Genomic DNA, 16,961 nt, shown 5'->3' with positions numbered 1-16,961 from the left:
TCTTGTGGAGCTTCTCCCTGAGTCTCTCTTCCTGCCAGTGTCCCACCTCCTATTTCCTGCCTTAGCTCTTTGGCCATCAGCTTTCTTATTGACAGGTGATGCTCATAAGAGTTTCTCTCTAGTTTTGTCCTTCTGTCTGACCTCTGCTGCAACTGCTCCCAGGTAACTCGCCTACCTATTCATTCTCCCAAACCAGTGTCCTAGACTGCAGTCCCCATGTCCCCCTTGGCCCTCTTGCCTCCCTCAGTTAACGACGTCTCTGTATTGCAGCCAGGCCCAGAGTCTTCTGCTTTGGGCATTTCCACAGTATGAGGTCTTGCTGCAGGGGACTTTCCTCATGAAGGAAGGTCATGTTTCTGAGAGTAACATATGACTCATTCTTTTGGTTTATTCACATCTGCTCTGGTCTGGGCTACCCCTCTTGTCCGCCTCTGTCTTGCAAGGGGGTTTGGAGGGACCCTTTCCCATTCATGGCCTGTTCCTTCTGTTTCCCCAGACCATCTGCATATTCACGCAGGGCAGAGTGTGTGTGTGTGTGTGTGTGTGTGTGTGTGTGTGTGTGTGTGTGTGTGTGTGTGTAAGGACCCATTTCACCACTGGTCCATATGGAGAATCCATCTGTCCTTCATTTGCCCTCAGATGTTTGTTCCTCAGACATCTAGAGGACGAAGATCCATCCCCACACCCTAGGCCTGACTGTGATGAGAACCTCCTATAAGAGCTGTGTCAGACTGCTGACCTTCTAGGGACTCCATCTTTCTGTTGATAGAGACACAATAAGGATAGCTAGGCTCCTTTTCCTTTTTTCCTTCCTTCCCTCCCTCCATCCATTCTTCCTTCCTTCGTTATCCAAACACAGTTTCTCTGTGTAGCCCTGGCTGTCCTACAACTCACTCTGTAGACCACGCTAGCCTTGAACTTGGAGATCCACCTGCCTCTGCCTCCCAAGTGCTGGGATTAAAGGCATGTGCCACCACCTGATTTAAAGGAAAAGGTTTAACTGAGGCTGGCCATTTAATTTAGGCCACTATCATTGTGTCATGACAGCAGGCAGACATGGTACAGGAGGAGGAACTTAGAGTTCTACATCTGGATTAGCAGGTAGCAGAGCAGGTGAGCCACACTAGACTCGGCTTGAGCATCTGAGACCTCAAAGCCCATCCCTCGTGACACATCTCCAACAAAGCCACACCTACTCCAACGAAGTCACATTTCCTAACAGTGCTATTCCTTATGGGCTTACGGGGGCCATTTTCTTTCAAACCAACACGTTCCTATCTGTGGTTCTCACTGGCTTATAACCATATCATCAGTCCAACTCTAGAAGTCCCCAGAGTCTGTCGAAGCCTCAGCCCTGTTTAAAAGTCCATAGTTCAAAGTCTCTTCTGAGACTTGTGAAATCTCTTAACTGTAGTCCCCTGTAAAATCAAAATCAAAAGGCAGGTCACATATATATGATATTCAACACATGATGGCACAGGGTATACATTACCATCCCGAAATAGAGGAAAGAGAACATAATGAGGAAGTGCTGAACCAAAGCAAGATGGAAAACCAGCTGGTTAAACTCCAAACTCTACATCTCTATGTCTGAAGTTAAAACATCCCTCAGTTATCCAGCTCCTTTCAGCTTTGTTGACTGCAGTGCACTCTTTCTCTTGAGATGGTTCCATTCCCTGTTAGCAGCTTTCCTCAGCAGGTATCCCATGACTCTGGCATCTCTAACATCTTGGGGTCTCTAGGACTACCTAGGCTTCTCATAATGCCCTCTCTAGGCTCCCAAGCAAGGACACCCTTGACATATGCCAGGTCCCAGTGGCTTTCCTTAATAATAGAGAGAGATTTTGTAACCCCTTTCCCCTGTCCTTGACTCTAAAGCCAGAACCACATGGTTGGTGCTTCCAAGCTCTGCTGTTTTCTGGGACTAGAACATGGCCCCTGTTCAATTACATCTTTACCAGCTTTCTGGTTTTGATGGTTTCCTTCACTGCTTAAGCTTGGCTGTCCTGGAACTCTATCTGTTGACCATACTGGTCTTGAATTCAGATATCCAATTGCCTCTGTTCTTGAGTCCTGGGATTAAAGGCGAGAACCACCACACCTAGACCTAAACTGTTCTTTATTTCCTTTTTACAAGTTAGAAGCTTAGCTGGGTGGGGGTCTTGCCCAGCTCATGACTTCCTTTATTCCATTGAACAGCAGGATTTTCTTTAATCTGTTTATTTCCCTGAACACAGAATTTAGCTCCATCCCACTTCCTGATGCCCCCTTTTCCCTCAAATTTCGCATTTTCTACTTTTCCTTGCTCAGTTTACTCCATCTCATAATAGACCTACGCAAGAGTGACCAGTAATAACCACACAGAGCATTGATACTAGATTGTCTTGAAATCTTCTCTGCCAATGCAATTAATCCAAAACTCTTCAGTTTAGCCTCAGGCAAAGAAAAAAAATTGGGAGGGGGACAAGGGCAAAAATGAGCCACATTCTTCATCAAAATATCACCAGAAAGGTCTTTGGGCTATATAACTAAAATTCTCTGCACCTCTTGAGCTAGGCTCTCACAGTTCCAATCACCCTCAGCACTACTGTCTTCATGTTCCCACTAGTATGGCTCACTAAACAGTGTTCAAAGCATTCCACTGCTTTCCTAACCCAAAGTCCTCCTTCCTAAACAAAAGAATGGTTGGGCCTATCTATCATAGCAATACCTGGTACCAACTTCTGTCTTAGTTAGGGTTCCTATCCCCATGAAGAGACACCATGACTATGGCAGCTCTTATATGGGAAACCATTTAACGGGACTTGCTTACAGTTCCAGAGTTAGTCACAATCATCATCATCATGGCAGGAACCATGTGCTGGAGAAGTGTCTAAGAGTTCTACATCCAGATGGACAGGCAGCAGGAAGAGCAAGAGAGCCACACGAGGCTTGGCTTGAGCATCTGAGATCTCAAAATCCACCCGCTAGTGACACGCATTCAACAAAGCCACACCTACTCCAACAAAGCCACATTCCCTAACAGTGCCATTCCTTATGGGCTTACGGGGGCCATTTTCTTTCAAACCACCACATTTATCTAGACTGTACAGGACAGCAGTCTGCTAGGACCTTAGCCTACAACCATCCCACACTCAGATCTTTCCCTTCATCCTGGCTGGCTGTTCCCTCATCTGCCCCCATCACTCTATCAGGGCTGGTACATCCAACCTACCTGTCTCTCTGTCTCCATTCTCTCTAGGCCAATCTACTGCAAGATTAATGCAATAGCTACTAGTACATGTAGCTACAAGAATTAGTTTGTTTTTCAGTTGTCAGGGTCAGGTTCATGTGCTCCGTAACCGCATATGATGAGTAGCTATTGTATTCGACAGTGTAGTCCATTTCCATTGTCACAGGGAGTTCTGTTGAACAATACTAAGGTTGGCCATGTGGCTCATCCTCAGGTACAAGCTGACCAGGGTCACCCTGCTTACTGCCTCCTGGAGCCTGTAGCCAAGGTCTGCCTCCTTCCTAACCACTTAGGATGGAGCTGTGTGGGTCTCAAGCCCTGAAGGGCAGTGGGTCTGGACAGGTGAGTGAGTCCAGCTGTTTTACCCCTCTGAGCCTCAGTTTCCTCATGTGTAAAATGGAGTGTAGGCTCAATCTCAGAGGGAGGGAGGGGAGAGCCAGTGCCTGGCATCTATATTAAGAATGTGGTTTTTTTTTAAAAAAAAAGACTGTGGTAAGTGGTACGTGTCGCTTTTAGCATGAATTAGGTAAACCATAGGCAGGTCACGGAAGTCTGGGCTCTTAATAGTCACTGCTTCATTGGTTCATAGTGAAAGCCATGAAGACTGCTGAGCACTGTCAGCCAATGGGTTTGACTAATCTGCTTGCCTCTAGCACCAGTAGAATTGTCCTATGTCTCCACTGCCCATGGACTTCTGCAGGACCAGAAGCTAAAGTGCTGGGTAGGAAGTATGGGGAAGGACAGAGTCCTGGCAGGGCAGCTATCTCAAGTACTTGCCAGCCACTCTGTAAAAGAGTTTTAGGTGGCCTGCAGGATGCTGAAGTCAGGCTAATGAAGGGGGCTTAGAGGAAGGGAAGGAGTCAATCAGGGTGCAAATGGCTGTGGGTTAGCAAGATTGAGAGCTGTCAGTGAGCCTTTCATTCTGGAACTGAGGCAACCAAGGGAGCTGAGTACTTCTAAGGGATCTAGGTGGTCTGGGCATCCATCACCCACAGAGCACAGATGGAGCAAAAACTGTCCTCTCCATAGCTTTCTTCACTTCCCTGGACTTTGATGGTTTTGCCCATATAAGGCACAGTGGCAGTTGTCCCACAGTAAACAGGATCACAAAGACCATCCAAGCAGGATGGTATCCTTGACAGCTTTGACAACACTGTTTCCCTCTGGGTGAGCCAGGAAATAGACTGGGTAGCTCTGGCTTTCTTCAGCCAGGATATTTTTTTATTTAATTTTATTTTTCATCCAGGATATTTATGTTTATTCTGGAGCAGGACTGCAGCCTACACCCACTATGGAGTACTCAGATCTATCTGATGGCTACCAAAGGATGCCTGGCCAGTCTTGGCTTCCATCAGCTTCATTTTTTTTTTTTTGGGCATGGTTATGTGTGACTGTTGAGCAACTTCTAGCACAACTGACACTAATCCCTTTTAGTCTTGGGAAATAACTCTATGCTGTGTAGCTGTTACTTAACATTTCTTTAATGAATGGAGACTGCAAGCCATACGATACAACAGCCTCTTTAAAAATACATTTCTATTGGACACCAGGTCAATTCATTATAAGCATAGCCACCATCATTAGGAGGCATATGCTGTAGAAGGATTGGAAAGGCTGAGGTGCCCGTGTAGCCCCAGGCAAATCCTCTGACAATGCACTTGGCTGAACTCTAACCCATTGTCCCCATACCATCTCTTGCTCTTCCTGGTCCCTTGTCTCACAGAGGTGCTCTGGAAATTTGGCAGTGAAAGTGTGTGGATCAGGGCAGAGCGGCAGTCTGCTGCCTTCCAACCTAGTTTGCTGTCCTCTTTCATCATGCAGTAAATTTCTGGTCTCAGACCTTAAGCCTGAACCCTGTTCTTCTCCCACTGACTCTTTTTGCTTTCCACGTGTTTATACCTCTATCTGCAAAGCCAACTCTGCAATCCTTCCTAACACAAGAGAATTGAATGAACCTTCTAAGTTTCGGTTTCTCCCTACCCCCAATATTTTTCAAATGATATACATGAAAACTATGAAGCAAAAGCAAAAAAAACCCCTCAGGGAGTAAAGCAGGAACCCACCTAGTGGCAGTAGCTGCTATTTTGCCCACCTCCTTAACCTTGCCAACACATCAAAACTTGCTAATTCCTCTACTACATTAGAAGTGAAGTTACCCATTATGCCTAGGCCATGCTGGGTACCACCTATATGCTTAGGTTTTTTTCAAAACCTACTTCAACCTCCATTCTAGCTCACTGGCCAAAGGTAGGGGAGAAGGGAGGATAATAGTGAAAAGGGGGTTGTGGACCTGTTTAGAAGTAGTTCTTTGGGGGCATTTCTCCTCTTCATTGTCAGGATACTAGCAGTCCAGTTCAATAGCAAACGCCAAATAATAATAATCAGTGGCAGCAGCATGACACAGCAGAAACAGCAAGGCTTTGCAGAATCAGCATGAGTCAGCAGAAGTGGCCAGAATCAGCTGGAATACCACAAGTTCTTTGGTGTGTTTCTATGAAGTAAAGACTTATGAAATGTTGCATGGTGTAGCAATTCAAGAGTGTCTTCTCACTGTTTGTGGGGTTCCATTTATATTCTTTCTAAACACCATGTGCCCTCACAAGTGGCTTTTTTTTTTCCTCAGCAAAACATCACATGCCCTCTTACAAGACAGTTTCCAGAAAAACATCAAGTGACCTAACTGAGTTGTTAAAGAAACCAGAAATTTCCACTTCAGACATGTGGCTGGATGAGTAGCTTAAGTACACCAAGGTGTCTGTTTCTTCTAAGCAAGCTTATCTCCACCAGGCTTGCCCCTGGAACCAGTCCCTAGTCTGCATTTGAAGCTGCAGAGCTTGACGCTACAGAGGCTATCTTAGTTAGCTGTGAGCAGACACCATGACCAATGCAACTCTTATAAGGACAACATTTATTCAGGCTTGCTTACAGGTTCAGAGACTCAGTCCATTATTGTCAAGATGGGAGGTTGGAAGCATCCAGGCAAGCATGGTGCAAGAGAAGCTGAGAGATCTATACCTTCATTTGTGGGCCACTAAGAGAAGGCTAGCCTCTAGGCAGCTAGGACTAAGGTATTAAAGCCATGCTAACAGTGACACACCTATTCCAACAAGGCCATAGCTCCTAATAGCTCCACTCTCTGGCCTAAGCATATACAAACCATTACAGAGGCTTAGGAAGCTGGATGATATATGTGCCATAGAGTGACCACTCTACCACTATATAGAGCCATGACCTGTGGGTCCCGTCCCGATGTGTACTCATCAAAGGAGTGGATAAAGATGAGAAGCGAAGAGACAAACCCAATGTCAGCCTCTCTTCGAATCCTGGAGCTTCAGGAGTCTGACGTGCTCTGTCAGCACCTAGTCTGTCTGTTTTTACACGTGGGGTCATTAAGCTTTGAGTCAAGAGAATCCCTGTGTATCTTCAGAAACCAGAGAAGGTGTTCACGTCCTTCTGAGCCCCGAGACACTGACTCTGCTTCACTCCCAAGATAGGAACAGAAATTAGTCATGGAAGTTCCAGGGAACCTGGTGTACACTAACAAAAGGGGAAGAATTTCCAGGAGTACAGAGGGCTTGGAAGGGATGTGCTGCCAGTTGGATGAATGAAGACCAAGGTATACTGGCAGAGCACTGACTTGGGGTGAAGGCTTGGCCAGTGTCTTAGTCAGGGTTTCTATTCCTGCACAAAGCAAGCTGGGGAAGAAAGGGTTAATTCAGCTTACATTTCCATGTTGCTGTTCATCACCAAAGGAAGTCAGGACTGGAACCCAAGCAGGTCAGGAAGCAGGAGCTGATGCAGAGGCTATGGAGGGATGTTGCTTACTGGCTTGTCTCCCCTGGCTTGTTCAGCTTGTTTTCTTATAGAACCCAGGACTACCAGCCCAGGGATGGCACCACCCATAAAGGGCCCTTCCCTCTTGATTACTAGTTGAGAAAATGCCTTACAGCTGGATCTCATGGAGGCATTTTCTCAAGGGAGGCTCCTTTCTCTGTGATAACACCATCTTGTGTCAACTTGACAAACAAAACCAGCCAGTCCAGGCAGCATCCTTCCTTGTTTATTATATGTGGGGTGTTGTGTTTATATGTGGTATGTCTGCCTGAGTATGTACACATATGTATGTGTGCATATAGAGGCCAGATATCAACATCTTCAGTCACTCTCCACCTTATCTTCTGAGTTAGGGTCTTTCATTAAAAGTTGAAGATAGCTGGCTGGCTACGCTGGCTGATGAGTTCTGAGAACCGCCTGTTTTTACCTTAACAGTTCTGGGGCTACAGGTCACATAGTATGTGTCAGACTTAGGTCTTCATTTGTGCAGCAAACACTTTGTCCATTGAGCCATCTTCCCACACACTGGGCAGAATTCTCACTTAGGGAGCCTTTTGTAGCTAATAGTAGAGACTAGAGATGCCTAAAGGCCTGGCCTAAGGTCCTGAATGTAACATTTACAGAGCATCCTCCGGCATGAGGCACCCTTAGAGAATGCTTCAACACCATAGCTTCTTCTGGTCATCCACGGGGCTGCAAAAGAATATATTTTCATCCAAGGAGACAGGCTCAGGAAGCCATAGAGGTTTGCCTTAGAGTACACAGCTAAGTCACAGAACCAAATTCCCAGGCTTAATAGTTACCGAAAATGGAGGTGCTAGTGAGCACCTACTGTGTGCTCGGGCAGGCTTGCAGCTCTTTCCATAGACCAATGAAAAGAGAAACCAAGGAACAGTAAGTCAAGAAACTCCTTGAGGTCACAGACAGTATATGGATCTGTCCTTTGTAGCTACAGGCTTGCCTTGTGCCTCAGGAACTGCTGGACATGCAGGTTGGTTGCCGACACCCCTGTTCTGCTCCCAGAAGCAGGCAGAGTGCTAGAGGACCTTGGGATAACCTAGAGTGGACAGTAAGCACAGGGCCGACCTTAGCTCAAAGTCAGGACACTCTTTAGAGCAGATGGACCAAGCAGAACTCCCAAAGGTGTTTCTGATCTGGGTTTTGCCTTCTTATTCCACTTCATACACACCCCAATACTGCCTATAGTTGTTGGCTTGAGCATTTCTCTAACATGGTAGAATCTGGTCCTTTCTCCCAGTTAGAAGAACTGGAGACCTCATTGCTATCCCAGAGCTAAGAACACCAGAGATCCAGGCATCAAGGGGCTGGGAGGGAGGGAGGGTCGTTGGGTGTCATACAGGGAATAACTCTTAGGTCATGAACAATCTGAACTATAGCATAGGCCAGTTAGCAGGGGATAGCATGAGGGCAGTCAAGGGGCCACCAGGTCCCAACTAAGATCCTGATTTGCTCAGACAAGCTCAGGACCCTGGAGAGCTCCACAGGCACTTCTGTCACTCAGTGACACCCAGTGACACCTGTCTGGCTGTGCCCTAGAGTTGCTGCTGCATGGATCCAATCACAACCTCCAGGAGTACTGGCCAGACTCAAGCTGAGCCTGACTCTGAGGGTCATGGCTGGGTCATTGTGATCGGTATTACCCTAACAGTATTAAAAACAAGTGAGGGGGAAAACTCCACCCTTAGCATGGGGGACAGTATCCAAAGGTCTGGAGCAAACAAAAAAGGTAGAAAGTGAATCCCTGTCTTCCAGGAATGGGGCACTTTTGCTCAGAACCCTACATGCTCTGGCCTTGGGACTCCAGGACCCACACCAGTGGCTCCTGAGCTCTCCAACTCTTAGCCTTGGACTGAGAATCACAGCAGAGTTCCCGGGTTCTGAAGCCCTTAGATTTGGACTGGACCACACAACTTGCCCACTAGGGTTTCCATTTGGCAGAGGCATGCCTCTTCACTGATCAACCTCTGAAACCATGTGAGCCAATTCACCCAGTAAATTCTCTGTCTGTCTGTCTGTCTCTTGTTGAGCCGTCTGTTTAGAGAACCTGACTCACAACTGTGATGCTCCATCTTGTCAGACTTTTTTCTTCTTGTCACCTTCCAATAAGAGACAAGGAAAAGGGTGTGTGGGAGGAATAGAGAGATAGAAGAGGGAAACAATCTCCCTGGATCAGACTTGCCACTGTCCTACTGACAGCTTGCTTGGCCTCAGCCTTCCGTGTCCAGGAGGTAGCTCACTTTCACCTCTTACTAATTCAGCCAGGAGGCTCAGTCCCAGGGGCAGGAAGCAGCTGGTATAGTGGGTCTCTTGGGACATGGTGTCATTCTCTAGTTCACACATGCCTCGGCGGGCTCAGGCTCCGACCAGTCTCTACAGCAGAGCCCCAACTCCATTTCTCGTTACTTTGAGCTAGGATAGCACCTCCCTGGGCTGATTCCTGTGAACCCCTTACCTAAGGCAGTCTGTCCCGGGACAAATTACAGGTTAAGAGCTAGCGTAGATTAAACACTTATGCTGACTGAGCTAGGCCCTTTGTGTGGGTTTCTATACAACTTTAAGGAGACAATGAAGCTACCAAGAAGCAAATGAACATGCCCAGGGCCATGCACACAGCAAATGGCAGAGCTGGGGGTTGGGTGGGGCCATGTGCACCTGTGTGAGTGACAGTGGATACCTTGTAAAGGTTCTGGGAAGCCCCTGGAGAACTGGTGAATTTTTCTGGCTTGAGTTGGACCTAAGTGTAGCCTCTGAGCCTTGAAATCATTCTCTGCAGAAGGACCCAGAGGGCTTTGTCCTCAGACAGCTGCCTGCCTGGGCCTCCACAGCAGTGGCTCAGCTTTCTGGAGGTAAAGTCCTTCATCAAGTTGAACTTGGTTCACAGGCAGCTCCTGGAATTTTTGGGTTCCCAAAGTTTGGAACATCCTGGGAAGCCAGGTAGGAGTGGGGCAGTGAGTGTCCCTAGAGCCTCCACTTCTGACAGTTTTATGATAGTGATCTGGGTTCTCCTTATCTGGAGCTCTTATCTGAAGAAAGTGAGAGCAAGGAGCTCCAGGCATGCTGCTGGGAGTCCCCACCCAGGTCAATTCCCAACCCCATGCACACAACAGAATAGCTGCTACCCAAAGCCAGTCTATTTCCTATCCCATTAATCAACGTATCTCCCAGAGCTGACCGTTCCCTGCCACCCTTGTCAGAGCCCCCTGTCCACAGCACCCCCTTTTGCCACCTCGGAAGGCAGTTATGGAGGATGGAGGTGCAGCACCTATGAAGGTAAGGCAATAACTTGCCAGAGTTGGTCCTCCTACCGTGTGGATCCTAGTGATGAAGCCTAGGTCATCAGACTTGGTGGCAATCTCCTTTACCTGCTGGGCCCTCTTGCCAGCCTCATCAACTCTCCTGACATTGACCTTGAACCCTGCATGACCTGACTAGGTCCTGCCCTTGTTTTCTCTGACCCCATCAATGTATTCTTTTCTGAGTCTAAGCCACAGATGTACAAAGCCAGTGGTGTGATTCTCGGTCTGCCAAAAGACGGGGAACTCGAGAAGCTGCTGATCTAAGCCCTGGAGTCCCAAGTTCGGCAGAAGAAGAAAGGAACTTGCCCCGGCTCTGCCATTTTGTTCCCTCTAGACCCCTTCCCATTGGATAGTGTCCTCCCCTGAACAGAACTTGCATTCTCTTCCCCCAGCCTTCCCAGTCAAACCTCCAGAAACACTCTCTTGGATGCTCAGAAGTGACACATGCTCAGTTCTCCAGATGTTCCTTAATCCAGTCATTTGACCCATCGGGTCAGGGAGCCTATCTGGCCAGCCCATGAGTCTGTGCCTGTACCCATCTGTCCTTAAGTTCTGCTCCGTTAACTTCCCAGGTCGGAACTCCCTGCCCTGCACAGAACTGTGTGAGTGATTCATCCCACACTGACAGTAAGCTCCCCTTGGGCAGATTTTGTCCCTGGGGTTCTCAGTGGTTGGCTAGGTGTTGGCACGTAAAGATATGGGCTGAGGTGATCATGGCTGGCTGCCCACTGCATGTTCTCTGGGTGGACTCTGTCATCCCACTTGGGTTCAACTTAGCAGGTGGAAACGGGCACAAGAGAGTTTTCTCACCAGCCAAAATGCCATCGTTGCCTCTTTGCAATTAAGTACCCGACGGACCAGTCAGCAGTGTACACATTAGTTCATTCCTCTGGCCATGGTTCCCTCGTGTATACGAGGCTGACATGGGTACCTGCTTCTTGTTGGGGAGATTGCGTGAGGCTGTGCATGCTTAGGACAGAAACTGGTGTGAGGAGGCCCCAGTGAAACTGGGTAACAGAGGCAGAAACATCTCAACAGCCCTCAGTGTGCTCCTCAGTGTTAACTGTGCCTGGATCTCCTGTACTGTTGAGGGAGAGAGACAGGTTTGCCTGGGGAATCTGCGGTCATTTTCAAGCTATGACTCAAGTCACTGTCACGGTGTTTTGGGCAAAGTCTTGCCATTCTTCCAAGTCTGTTTCCCCATCAGTAAAAACTGGTCACGGTGACCTCTTGAAAGGCCGAGAGACTTAACTGAGGCCCTGAGGCCAAGTGGTTGTTGATCTGATCTCACATATGCGCTACTAACCAAACAGTGTATTTGAGGCAGTGACCAAAATAAAGACTAAAAAGAGAGGGAGATTCTAGATTGAGCGTACTGTGCCTGATCACACAGCTAAGGGACGATCCTGCTGGAGGTTTCCAGCCTGGAGCATTTGAATGGTTGAAAGTTTACTGTGTACCTACTGTGCACAGGAAACTTCATGCTCAGGTCCCAGGAGCTTGCTAAAGGCCAGGAATATATCTTTCTTTGTTTGTTTTCTTTTTTAAAAAGATTTGTTTGTTTATTTATTTATTTATTTATTTTATGTATGTGGGTACACTGACACTGTCTTCAGACACACCAGAAGAGGGCGCCAGATCTCATTATAGATTCTCATCACTGGGAATTGGACTCAGGACCTCTGGAAGAGCAGTCAGTGCTCTTAACCACTGAGCCATCTTTCCAGCCCCTCCTCTCTCTCTCTCTCTCTCTCTCTCTCTCTCTCTCTCTCTCTCTCTCTCTCATTTATTTATTTATTTTGGTTTTTCAAGACAGGGTTTTTCTGCCAACACTCAGGAGGCAGAGGCAGGTGGATCTCTATAAATTCAAGGCCAGTCTGGTCTATGTTGTGAGTTTCAGGACAAACTGAGACCCTGTCTCAAACAGCCAGTCAGGCCTGTTGACCCAGACTTTAAATTCCAGCACTCAGGAAACAGAAGTGGGCAGATGTCATTTGAGCTCAAGGCCAAGCCTGATCTACAGTTCCAGGCCACCAGTCAAAGCTATACAATGAGACCCTGTCTAAAACAATTAAAAAAAAAAAAAAAACCCAAACAAACAAAACAATAAATCAAAAAAATCAAAACTAAACAAAACACATAACATTATTAACAACAACAAATTAAAAAAAAAAAAAAAAGACTGGTTTCTGTGCATGAAGAATTAGAGTCAGTTTCTTTGTTCTTGGTTTAGTATTACTCACAAATTTCAGCATGTTAGAAACTAGGTCCAATCCAGTTGTTTTCTTGAATGAATAATGAATTGAAAAGACTTTCATGTTAATAGAAATAGATCTTCCCTTTCCTTTTAAATTCCACAAAACACGCCTAGCCTTTTCATTCCCTTTGCTTTGCTAAATGAATCACTGTACTCACAAGACGTGGAACTAACCACTTGCTATTCATTGGCGCCATTTAATTTCTCAAATTGCTTCTGGTTGCGTGCAGATAGAGATGTTGGTCTAGCTCTCCCTCACCCTCTCTACTATTGTTCTACAGAGAGGAAACAGACACCAGCACGTCACTATTAACTAAACTCCATTTTATTTGGATTTGTGTTGTTTAGGTGGGGTTTGGTGTTGGGAGTACCACCCAGGGTCTCCAGCACGCTAAGCATGCAAGCCTTTCCCCCACACCACCCCAGCAGAGAATGCATTTCTCTGAGTATCAGACTGCATACGGACAAGCTTGTGCAGGAAGAGCCTGGGACAGAAACCTAGCCTTTGGCGTCTTTGGCCTTTCTTTAAAATGTTCCTGTCAGGGCAAAGGATGGAGCTCGGTAGGAAAATGCCTGAGCACTCAAAGCCTGTGATCAAACTCCAGAAACGCAGAAAAAGCAAAACATTCCTCTCCTGGTTCTTTTCCCATCTCCCTCACTCCATTCTCCTCCTGCTTCCTGACAGCTGCAGCATGGAATAGAAATCTATCTGCTAGGTGGTGGTGACTGCGCACGCCTTTGATCCCAGCACTGGGAGGCAGATTAAATGTGGACTTTCAAACCCTTACTTTTGGAGAAAGCAGATGGCAGGCCCCAGTTAACAAAATAAAGGAAGGAATTCCAAACTCTGAACTCGGAGTAGCTGTCCTCAGTTGGAGATCGTTCTGCATCTAGAGAGGGAGAGAGAAGAGAAATTTAACTTTGATCCAGTTTTAGTTTAAAACTAGTAGGGCCGGGTGCAGTAGTGCATGAAAGCCTTTAGTCCCCAGCCCTTAACCTACAGAGGCAGGCAGATCTCTGAGTTTGAGGCCATCTTGGTCTACATAGTGAGTTCCAGGACAACCAGAGCTAATAACAGAGACCCTGTCTTTTTTTTTTTTTTTTAATATTCTCTGTATTTACACTTTAAATGTTATCCCCTTTCCCCCCCACTCCCATCCTTGAGACCATGTCTTTAATAAAAAATGTGTAGACCTCCTCACAGTGCGCTCCCCCCACCAATGATTTTTTTTTAAATAATTTTATTCTGTGTGCATTGGTGTTTTGCCTGCATGTATGTGTTAGGGTGTCAGGTCCTCTGGAACTAGAGTTAAACTTTCAAATCTCCAGATGTGTGCCGAACTTGAACCTGGGAAGGTAAACAAAGTTCCCGGCTGGGAGAGAAGAAGCCATGGCGAGCAGTTCCAGCTAAGTGGCCAGCAGATTGTTTTAATTTTTACCGCGACAAGGTCCTTAAAATTCTTAGTCTCTCAGCGTTTTTCTATGAAAATGTATGGAAAAGGGTTGGTTGGTTCCTTCACATACAGAAACAAAGAAAAGAGAAAGAAGGGAAAAAATATAAAAGGAACGAACAGTAGCATACCCCGCCCTCTGAGACCCACAGGAGCCTGCCATCCTCTAGGACAGTTTTCCCCCGGCTGCATTTTGCTCCAGGAACCAAGCCCGGTCCTGATGAGCAATGTGTGGCTTCAGGTGAAGCAGCAGTCTACAGAGGTGACATGTGGTGGGTCTCAGGGCTGTGGGAACCAGGAGCACTGGTATAGTCAACTTTTGGGGGGCGTGGTCTTTCTATACAGCCCCGGATGTCCTGGAACTCACTATGTAGACCAGGCTATCCTCCAGGTTACAGAGATCTACCTGACTCTGCCTTTTAAGTATTGTCAATTGAAGGTGTGTGACCTGTGCCATTAAAGGCCTGGGCCCGTGAACATTTGAGGACAGAAGATGGGTCACTTAGTGCAGGGCATTCCCACAGGTGATTGCAGCTAGATCTCCTCTCAAGTCCCTTCCTAGGACAGGAGCCTCAATCTGCCCTGACTTCTCTTCATCTCTTGCAGGATGAAGATGAGACGCTACAAGCTCTTTCTCATGTTCTGTATGGCTGGCCTGTGCCTCATCTCGTTCCTGCACTTCTTTAAGACCTTATCCTATGTCACCTTCCCGAGAGAACTGGCCTCCCTCAGCCCGAACCTCGTATCCAGCTTCTTCTGGAGCAATGCCCCAGTCACTCCCCAGGCCAGTCCGGAGCCGGGTGGCCCCGATCTGTTGCGGACCCCGCTCTACTCTCATTCCCCCCTGCTCCAGCCACTGTCCCCCAGCAAGGCCACCGAAGAACTGCACCGGGTGGACTTCGTGTTGCCGGAGGACACCACAGAGTATTTTGTGCGCACCAAAGCTGGTGGTGTGTGCTTCAAACCAGGTACCAGGATGCTGGAGAAACCTTCTCCAGGGCGGACAGAGGAGAAGCCGGAGGTGGCCGAGGGCTCCTCGGCCCGGGGTCCTGCTCGGAGGCCTACTCGGCACGTGTTGAGTACCCGGGAGCGCCAGGGCAACCGGGGCACTAGGCGCAAGTGGGTTGAGTGTGTGTGTCTGCCAGGCTGGCACGGGCCCAGCTGCGGGGTGCCCACGGTGGTGCAGTATTCCAACCTACCCACCAAGGAGCGCTTGGTACCCAGGGAGGTGCCGAGGCGGGTTATCAACGCCATCAACATCAACCATGAATTCGACCTGCTGGATGTGCGCTTCCATGAACTGGGCGATGTTGTGGACGCCTTTGTGGTCTGCGAATCGAATTTCACCGCCTATGGGGAGCCTCGGCCGCTCAAGTTCCGAGAAATGCTGACCAATGGCACCTTCGAGTACATCCGCCACAAGGTGCTCTACGTCTTCCTGGACCACTTCCCACCTGGTGGCCGTCAGGATGGCTGGATTGCAGATGACTACCTGCGCACCTTCCTCACCCAGGATGGCGTCTCCCGCCTGCGCAACCTGCGGCCTGATGACGTCTTTATCATCGATGATGCAGACGAGATCCCTGCGCGTGATGGTGTGCTGTTCCTCAAGCTCTACGATGGCTGGACAGAGCCCTTCGCCTTCCACATGCGCAAGTCCCTGTATGGTTTCTTCTGGAAGCAACCGGGCACGCTGGAGGTGGTGTCAGGCTGCACCATCGACATGCTGCAGGCCGTGTATGGGCTGGACGGCATCCGCCTGCGCCGCCGCCAGTACTACACCATGCCCAACTTCCGACACTATGAGAACCGCACCGGCCACATCCTAGTGCAGTGGTCTCTCGGCAGCCCCCTGCACTTCGCGGGCTGGCACTGCTCCTGGTGCTTCACACCCGAGGGCATCTACTTCAAACTCGTGTCAGCCCAGAATGGCGACTTTCCCCGCTGGGGTGACTATGAGGACAAGAGGGACCTCAATTACATCCGCAGCTTGATTCGCACTGGGGGATGGTTTGACGGCACGCAGCAGGAGTACCCTCCTGCAGACCCCAGTGAGCACATGTATGCTCCTAAGTACCTGCTCAAGAACTATGACCAGTTCCGATACTTGCTGGAAAATCCCTACCGGGAGCCCAAGAGCACTGTAGAGGGTGGGCGCCGGAACCAGGGCTCGGATGGAAGGTCATCAGCTGTCAGGGGCAAGTTGGATACAGTGGAGGGCTAGGGCTGTGCAATTTCACAGGGCTGGGCAGGCTGAGATGATGTCTAAACCGGTGTTATCTTTGGCCTCCTCATTATCCTGAGGCTCTTGAGAGAGCCTGGAGTCCTCTGTGCTGGAGCCCCCCTAGAATTAGGGGTCAGGCCTTTCATCCCAAAACAAAAAAGAAAAAATATTTTTTAGTAGAGAAAAGAAAGCCCAGACATCTATGCAGCATTTTGCCCCCAAGAGTGCTGTGGGAAAGGGGTGTTTGTGGAGAGCATAGGGTGGTTTTCTGGGACTGGGAGTGCTGTGAAACTTCAGTCTAGTTAAGAGACTACCTTTGACATCCTGGATTGTTGACCTATAATGGACAAAGAGTTATACCACACCAGGAATTCCCAGCATTCTGTAAAGAAATACATTTGGGTCCAAGAGCAAGAAGAGACAGTAGGGAAGGACTAGAAAGTGTGTCTGCTCTTGATCTTGGCCAAGATGCTAGGGAAGTACTAGAAGATGACACCCTGGAGAGAGAAGCATTTTGCAGCTTCCTCAGACATGCAGGACCCAAGGAATGAGGTCACAGATGGCTGGGAGGATGGAGCCGGTGGCTGTCAGTCCCTCTGCCTCTGTAAGGAGACATGCCTGGGGGCTGAGGAATTCTCCTCTGGTT

At 48.2% G+C, this 16,961-nt stretch overlaps 1 protein-coding gene across 1 annotated transcript in view; it reads left to right on the top strand.

The window, feature by feature from the left end:
- Positions 1–16,315, top strand: part of MGAT3 (beta-1,4-mannosyl-glycoprotein 4-beta-N-acetylglucosaminyltransferase) — a gene marked incomplete at its 3' end in the record, with an annotated part of 36,439 nt that extends 20,124 nt beyond the window's left edge. The window contains exon 2 of the mRNA XM_080939229.1: positions 14,698–16,315. Coding sequence (XP_080795355.1) covers positions 14,699–16,315 — 1,617 coding nt within the window. The 5' untranslated portion in view covers position 14,698. The remainder of the gene's footprint in view (positions 1–14,697) is intronic.
- Positions 16,316–16,961: the final 646 nt, after the last annotated feature.

This window comes from Micromys minutus, assembly GCF_963924665.1.
Source record: "Micromys minutus genome assembly, chromosome: 27".
Taxonomy (NCBI): Eukaryota; Metazoa; Chordata; class Mammalia; order Rodentia; family Muridae; genus Micromys; species Micromys minutus.
The sequence above is the reverse complement of the archived record's forward strand: the minus strand, read 5'-3'. Positions and strand labels throughout refer to the sequence as shown.